The sequence below is a fragment of the Carassius carassius genome, chromosome 48, assembly GCF_963082965.1.
Source record: "Carassius carassius chromosome 48, fCarCar2.1, whole genome shotgun sequence".
Taxonomy (NCBI): Eukaryota; Metazoa; Chordata; class Actinopteri; order Cypriniformes; family Cyprinidae; genus Carassius; species Carassius carassius.
In genome coordinates, this window is record NC_081802.1 from 7,556,959 (window position 1) to 7,565,696 (window position 8,738).

General features: G+C 37.1%; 1 protein-coding gene across 1 annotated transcript; it reads right to left on the bottom strand.

Annotated features, from left to right (window-relative positions):
- Positions 1–6,086: 6,086 nt before the first annotated feature.
- Positions 6,087–8,508, bottom strand: LOC132131458 (transmembrane protein 121-like). Its single transcript, XM_059543489.1, has one exon. It carries the CDS (start codon positions 7,122–7,124, stop codon positions 6,138–6,140), a length of 987 nt encoding a protein of 328 aa, XP_059399472.1. The 5' UTR covers positions 7,125–8,508; the 3' UTR covers positions 6,087–6,137.
- Positions 8,509–8,738: the final 230 nt, after the last annotated feature.

The following is an 8,738-nucleotide window of genomic DNA, read 5'->3' on the forward strand; positions in this document are numbered from 1 at the left end:
TTTCCGTCTTCTGTCAGCTTGCTTTCTGATTGGATATTGTTTCATTTTACATGATAATCTCCAGATTGTACGCGTGTTTATCCACAACGTCTCTGATGTTCTTCTGAGCAGATTCAGTCACTCTTAACACACCTCACACCACACGAAAATCTGATTAGGTAATCTTTAGAACCACCAAGATAATCGGGACGTTACCTAGGATTGTCAGAAGGGGAGAAATCTGCCTAAAATCAGCCCGATTATCTTGTGTACCCGGCATTATTTGTTCAAAAGAGTTATTCTTACTATGAAGACTCATTAAATCTAACATTATCAACACTACAATGTAACAGTAGAGCTATATGCATGCACATAAATGCAAATATACACATTCTAGGGTTAATTATCCCTAATTAATTAATTATTTTATGATAGGTAAAAATTGATAGCCTGAATGCACTGTAAGTCGCTTTGGATAAAAGCGTCTGCTAAATGCATGAATTTAATTTTAATTTAATTATCCCAATAAAAATATATAGAATTGTTCCAAAATTTACTTTGAAATATTGAAAATGTTTATTTCAGTTACAGTATGTACTAGGCTGTTCACCCACTTGGCTGCATTTATCTAACCACATTATACCTGAGGAAGTAAACAATCTCAGACAGCTAAGAAGAGCTAATAAGAAACTTTTAGAGAGTAAGGTGTTACTGTAGTACCTAATTATTGTATTAAATTAAGCAGAGTAACAGATTGACGGCATTCTTGGGTAAACAAGCAGAGTGTCTGGATGATGCATTTTGTTTTGGTCTTGTGTGGCAGTCTGGGCACTGCGGTGGCACAACGGCCAGCTGAATGCATTGTTAGACTAATTGAAGTGGAAACAAGAGGACTGAGACCCCCTGTAGGCTGTGTGGCGGGAACAAAACTACAAAAATTGTATAATTTAAGAATCCAAATGCGGTGTTGACAGATAATGACATGTCCAATTAAATGCCCCTGAAGCTGTTCCAGTATATGACTGCAGCCGCAATGTGTTGAAATGCCATGTTCTTCCAAATGCAGCTTAATTGCCACCCACTGGTTCTGTCAACAGGTGCCAATGGCTCTGAATCATAGTGGGGGAAGTGTGTTAAAGCTTTTCTGTGTTTCCATGGCGGATTATAAGTGAATTTTCATCAGACGTGTACACGGTCGAGTTTTAAACAATTTTCAATCAGTATTTAATTGAACTATGAAATAGATTTATATATAAAAGTGGTTTAAGGGGAGGGGCTAAAGCATAGGACGACTTGGTGACGCCATTGAAAGGTAAAGTCATTTCAGAGCATTTGTTGTATCTACTGTATCTAGCTTTCTATATCTTCACTCAAATCCTGAACTCAACAGCCTTGAGACGTTTATTATCCACACAAAATCACACAAATATGTGCATATCCAGAATACCCAAAGAGAATCTTTTTTTTTTATGCTGTCCTCTATTTCTGATTTGACTTTCATGGCTCCCTCCGGATGCATTTATCAGCTGCGGGTTAGTAGTTAGCTTCGCTAGAGCATTGCCGGCAGCTGCCCCATGTCTTTACAGTCCAATTTTTTTTTTTTTTTCATTTTTATCCATATTAGGACTGACTGACATATAATCCCTTGGTGCAGCAGTGGCCTCCATTTTCTTGGCAAATAGCAGCGAGTTTAATACCACCCTCTGTCCAAAATAACAACTCACACAATTTTGCTTCTGTAATTGGGCTATTATCGTCGTGGCGTGAGGGCTGTATTCTCAAGCAGACCCATCGAGTCATTACTTAAGAGGTTTTTCAGTGTGCAACTATCAATTGGTTATAAAACAAATTGTCCAGGCATAGTCTGCTATTTGTATACAATAGTAACATTTAGATTTTGACCTAACAGGTGAAGTGATTTTGTTGTCACTGCTTTAGCTTAGTGGTTCTCAGTCTCAACAAACTTTCAAATGGGGCCTTCAAGATAACTTCAGATGATTCAAGATCAGACAAAGCAATAATTAAAACAAGCTAAAACAACAGAAAATCTAAATATATATATATATATTATACAGTACAGACCAAAAGTTTGGAAACATTACTATTTTTAATGTTTTTGAAAGAAGTTTCTTCTGCTCATCAAGCCTGCATTTATTTGATCAAAAATACAGAAAAAATGTAATATTGTGATATATTATTACAATTTAAAATAATTGTTTTTAAATTTATTATACTTTAAATTATCATTTATTTCTGTGATGCAAAGCTGAATTTTTAGGATCATTATCACATGATCCTTTAGAAATCATTCTAATATGATGATTCATTATCAAAGTTGGAAACAGTTCTGCTGCTTAATATTTTTTCAGAACATGTGATACTTTTTTAGGATACTTTGATGAATAAAAAGTAAAAAAAAAAGAAGCTATGTTTTTAAAATATAAATATTTTGTAATAACAATATACACTACTGGTCAGTAATTTCGGGTCAGTAATTTTTTTTTCTTCTTTTTAAATAAAATCAATACTTTTATTCAGCAAGGATGTATTAAATTGATAAAAAGTGATAGTAAAGAAAATATATTATTAGAATATATATTATTAGAATTTTTTTAAAATTTGAATAAATGCAGTTCTTTTTAACCTTTTATTCATCAAATATATTAGACAGCAGAACTGTTTCCAACATTCATAATAAATCAGAATATTAGAATGATTTCTAAATGATCATGTGATAGACTGGATGTTACATGTGACACTGAAGGCTGGAGTAATGATGCTGAAAATTCAGCTTTGCATCACAGGAATAAATGATTTTTTTTAAGTATATTCAAATAGAAAACTATTATTTTAAGTTGTAATAATATTTCACAATATTACTGTTTTTCTGTATTTTTGATCAAATAAATGCAGGCTTGATGAGCAGAAGAAACTTCTTTCAAAAACATTAGAAATAGTAATGTTTCCAAACGTTTGGTCTGTACTGTATATACACTGAAGGCATCAAAACTATGAATTAACACATGTGGAATTATATATGGAATTATATACTTAACAAAAAAGTGTAAAACAACTGAAAATATGTCATATTCTAGGTTCTTCAAAGTAGCCACCTTTTGCTTTGATTACTGCTTTGCACACTCTTGGCATTCTCTTGATGAGCTTCAAGAGGTATTCACCTGAAATGGTCTTCCAACAGTCTTGAAGGAGTTCCCCGAGAGATGCTTAGCACTTGTTGGCCCTTTTGCCTTCTGTCTGCGGTCCAGCTCACCCCTAAACCATCTCGATTGGGTTCAGGTCCGGTGACTGTGGAGGCCAGGTCATCTGGCGCAGCACCCCATCACTCTCCTTCTTGGTCAAATAGCCCTTGATGCCTTCAGTGTGACTCATGAAAATAGTCATGAACTCATAGTCATGAAAATAAAGAAAACTCTTTGAATGAGAAGGTGTGTCCAAACTTTTGGTCTGTCTGTACACACACACACACACACACACACACACACACACACACACACACACACACACACACACACACACACACACACACACACACACACACACACACACATTTGGGCCCTTGAAGTAAAAAAAAAAGTGCTTTAGATAACATAGGTTAAATATACATTATAAGCTTTAACTAAGCTTACATTTTAAGTGTAGTTAAAGATTAAACTTTAAAAAAAAAAATTAAAAAAAAAAAAAAATTCCTGACCCAATGGTCCTCAAAGTGTCCTTTGCACCCCTGGAGGTGATGTGAGAGGTTTACCTAGTTATCTCTAAAATGTACCACATTGGTTTTGAAGTGATACACATAAGAACCAATCAGGTTTGTTCGCAATTTATTTTCCTCTGCTGCATTCTCTTGAAACAGCACCAAAAATGTGAAAGTTTTTCTGCTTTCAAAATGGGGATTAACAATAAAAGAGAGAGAGAGAGAGAGAGAAAGCTGCAGTATACTGTCTTAAACATTTTTAATAAAAAAATATAAAAAATCTAATTCCATTATTCTAGTTCATTTTACCCTTGCATACAGTTTTAGTAAACAATGTGCAGTATGCTGAAAATAAAAACAATGTCTTGTGTGAGATTCAAAACAGATTTCATGACACAAAGCTATCATATGGCTTCAGAAGACTTGAAATATAGCGCACAAGTCATTTGACCTACTTTTAAGGTGCTTTTTTGTGATTTTGCAGCTTGAAAAACCAAGTCCCATTCATTCGTGTGAACAAGGGGAAGTAAAAAATATCTTTTTTTAAGCAGCTACATCAAATGTGTAGTCATCAAGTGTGAGGATTTCTGTATTAAGATACAGAGCACCTCACAAATAACCTGGCAAGGAATAAACAGCCATAAATTACTGACTAACTGAAAGGTAAAACATTTTTGATTTTATGTCTTTCGATAAGGCACAGTAGCAGCTACGTTGTCACTGGAGGAATAAGAAGCTGTCAGGTGTATTTACTGAGATCTTTTTTTTTTTCATGAGATGTCTTTGTGCTATATTTGTCGACTGGATCTAACAGTAGCTATAGCAACATGCTAAAATTGAAGCTCTGGGTATACGTTGTCATAAAACATTTCTTTTAATTCACCCAAGGCACACAGTGTTTTACTTATTGTTATTGAAATACTCAGTATGGCTGAGCTTTGATTGTTGGATTTAAATTAAAAAAGCCCTCAGAGATTTGGAGTGCGTAAACAGCGGCAAATAATTTAAGGAAGGAAGACGAAACTTTTCTAAATTTGCATTTGATTATTACAACTTTTGTAGAAAAAAAGACAAGCTGCTTTTTATCATCATATTTAACTGACAAGATAAGAGTTCAGAGCCCTAATAACGTGATTGAGATTTGTGCTCCACTTTGGGGATGTCTGTGCTTTTAGCAAAATGGTGTAACTTTGCTCAAAATGAACAAAGAATGGAGTGAATATTAGATTTTCTCAAGAAATTGTTTTGGCACTGCACTAGAGTGGTTGCTAGGGTGCTGTTATAGAGTTGCTAGGGTGTTCTGAGATTGTAAATAGTTTTTCAGTAAGAAAGAAAAAAAACCAATAACAGATATCGACAAAAACATTGTTTTAATAACAAAATATCATTCATTTGGTTTCATAAAACATCAAAACAAATAATATATTAAGCATAATTCCATAAAATATAAAACATTCACTTTGTGATGAGTTAAGAGAAATTAATTGTTTTATGACTCGTTCAAAAACACAACTTTTCAGCATATTTATTCAAGACTACAAAAAGATGATGATTAAATACCGCAAAAAACATTATGATTTACCACACTTTTAACACCCACCAGAAGAAACGAAAGTACGTAGATGAAATATTCGCAGCTGTCTGTGATCGTACAATCATAGGGTCACTGGGAGTTATTTTGCTTGGCATTCCACTTGTTAATTGATGATGTTTATAAACTATTACATTCCAGATTGAAAGACTTTTTCTGGAAATGAATGGACCCCAGATCCACAGCTGCCTTGTGTCTTCATTTCACAAAATGTGTCATCTCATCAACAAATGTAATCACATTTATTCACTAAAACTAGGTGTACACTCTATGAATTTTGCCACCTATTCATTTTCAGGGACTCACAGTCTTTTTTCATTTTCAAGGCAAAATTAGTGATTAACGCTGAAAGTAAGAATAGTATGTGGACTGCACTGCAAAAAAAAAAAAAGTTTTTTGTCTAATTTAATATATTTGCCATTTAGCCATTTGCAGATATTGCCATTTTTAAGCATAAATCTAACAAAATGTAGTTATGTTTACATTTCAAAGAAGAAAAGGTAATTTACCAGTATGTTAAGATAAATATTCTAAAAATAAAAGTATATTTATCTTATTTTAAGGACGTTTAGATATTTCTACTGGGGGGAAAAGACAAATACTGAAGAAAATGATTAAGTGGTGCTTTAAAATGCCTAGTCAGTGCAATCAAGTCCTGCTAAATGTCTGGCATATGTGCAGAACGGTACGGTATGTATTCAGTCATTAACATCATCATACAGTAAGAAACGATCTTAAAGTAGTAAATCATACAGTGTACACCTGGATTAACATTAGGACAAGAAACCTCAAAGCAGTTCATGATGTGTATTGTCCTAGTATCCTCAGTGCAAACTCTTTTCATTCCCTATTTTGTCATGTTTCCTCAAGTTCGGGTTCTTCTGGAAGTGTGGTCAGATCTTGTATGACTACCTGCGGAGTTGGCATGGTGACAGGCATGGGCATTGCGACTGGCACTGCCCCTCGGGAACTTTGTGGCACTGCGTCCCTCTGTAGTTCTGGAGCGAGAGCGGGTGTTGGCGCCTCCTGCAGGTGTCTCCGGTACTGCACAAAGCTGCAGGTTTTCAGGACAATGGCGAGGACGTTCTTACCCATGAGTATTCCTGACACTCGGATGTCCTTATAAAACACCATATTTCCTCCTCGTATAAAAATAGTAATAAAGTTAATGGCGACCAGACTCAGAATGGGATACAACAACATCTTGTGCGGCACAATGTTCACACCTTGCATGCTAATTTCACTCAGTGACACACACGGCAGTATTAGAAGTAGTATGTAGCAGTAGAAAAAAGTAAGGCCCTCCACCCATAGAGGGAGCCCTTTTCGCTGAGGCTCCCATAGGCTGGCCTGAATGTCCAAAATGTCAAGAAGATCCACCACAACCCAAAACAGCCGACTCCTCAACTCCTCCCTCTTCTTGAGCGGACGAACGTATTCCATGTGATCGATGGCTGCCAGCGTAATGTAAAGTCCCGGGACAAACACAGAAAGCATCACTGTCAAAGCCTTGCAGGTAAGAGCATCCGCTCTCTCACCTTCTGCCTTGTAGTTCTGGTAGACAAAATATACCTTGATCTCAAGCACGAAGACATAGAAGAACCAAAGGATCATGGCGTAGCCACGTTTAGCAGTTCGTACCTCTGCACCGACCCATACAGCAATGTACCGCAGCACAATGAGGAAGCACACGTCCCCTACCATGACCATGATGCAGACACCCACCTTCCGTGGACCTTGATTCTGCTCCACAAGGTAGGCGTCCAGCAGCGCCATGCTGCTCATGATAAGGACACATGAAAGGCAAACATGTGGCTTGTTGGAAGGGGGCGGTGGGACCATGTTGGTTATGAGGGACAAGAAAAAAATTATGGGTGGTTGAACATTCAATCAGAGTTTTGTTGACCCATACAAGTTGCCTTAACTGTTCATTCCAAAGGCACAGCAGTCCTGGAAACAATGTTGTATATAAATCTGCTAAAAAGCACAGCAACCTGTTCCTCCAAATGAGGCGTGATGGGAGCAAGAGATAATGAGGAAACAAGGAAAAATATCAAGAATGAGCCACACTCGCTGTTTCTAAATTCAGCCAGAAGCAAACAACCTAATGCACAGGATGTACTCCTTGGTACCATACAGCAAACCTGATATTGCTGTCAGTCATTAATCCTCTTGTCTTAACTCACTCCCACAGTTCTCCGAGTGAACGTAGGCAACCTATGCATACTGATCACAGCCGGTTTTCATAAATCGTTAATTGCATCATTCACAGTCAGAGTCTTAAATATTTCAATTTTTTTTGCTGTCTGTAAGCACAACCACCTGCTCTTATTTTCCAAAGAAGACTCCCACAGCTCCAAAAGCAAGAGGGGAAGATGAAATAAGCCGCATGCTCTGAAAGAGTGGGTCAGGAATGATCCGCTGTGATAAATTTCTAATTTAATGCCAGAAGTGAATTCGTTCCCAGCACTACTCCTCAGAGCGCCGCACACGAGAGTAAAGCTGACATGCTTCTCCTGTGAGGTTCATCATTCCAGATTGTACGGAATAGCAAGTCTGCATGATTGTTTTTTTATGTATGCATGTTTTTCTCCAAAGAATTGCAGCAGAAGATGTCTTTGAAGCCTCGAATTCTCAAATCCGATCCAGTCCTCAGATCTCTCCCTCCTACAAAAATCGGTTTTGTAAGGTAAAGTATTTGAAAGTAAGTTTATCTATAAGAAAATGACCTATTTTCTGAAGGATTTAAAGCACGGCACTCCTCCACATTCCTGTGCCTCCTGTGGATTAAAATCACTTTATTCTCATCTCCACCCCAGTGTCGACGTCAAAGAAGTCAATAAGTTTCCACTTGCCCTCACCTCCGAAATCTCTGCAGCAGTAATCTCAATCTTCCCTCTTTTATCCTCTCAAACTATAGAGGAACGTGCTGTGCGCAGCCTGTGGCTCCTCCATATAGTCTGGAAAGATTTCACCCTCCTCCTGCTGTTTTTCTCTTCTCTCCTCCCTCTCTCTGCTCTCCTCCACTTATGCGCAGTCAGGTGTTGGGTGTCAAAGAGGAACGCTCAGCAACAGCTACAGATAAAGTCCACGTGAAGCTTTCATTTGATCAGAGCTGCGCTGTCACAACTAGACCAAGAGTCTACAAACAGTAGCTCTCTTAGGGATTCCCTCTATCAGACCTTCAGTTCCTCAGAAGTTCTGCTTCAAATCGTGACTTGTGCAGTGGTCCAGGGGTCTTTGATCTGACAGAGGAAATCTCAGAGGGAGTGTGACTGAAACAAAGAGAGTGAGTAAAGGTGTTCACAATGCAGAAGCAACCACTGAGTACATCAGGACAAAGATAGTTGTTCTAGATGGGAACCTCATTTGTAAAAACTCTTATATTATTACAATTTGAAATACCTATGTTCTATTTAATATATTTTTAAGTGTAATCAAGGAAATCATCATCTA

Bases quoted from the DNA above. Each gene is read 5' to 3' on its own strand.
- LOC132131458 (XM_059543489.1), bottom strand. From the start codon at position 7,124: ATGGTCCCACCGCCCCCTTCCAACAAGCCACATGTTTGCCTTTCATGT.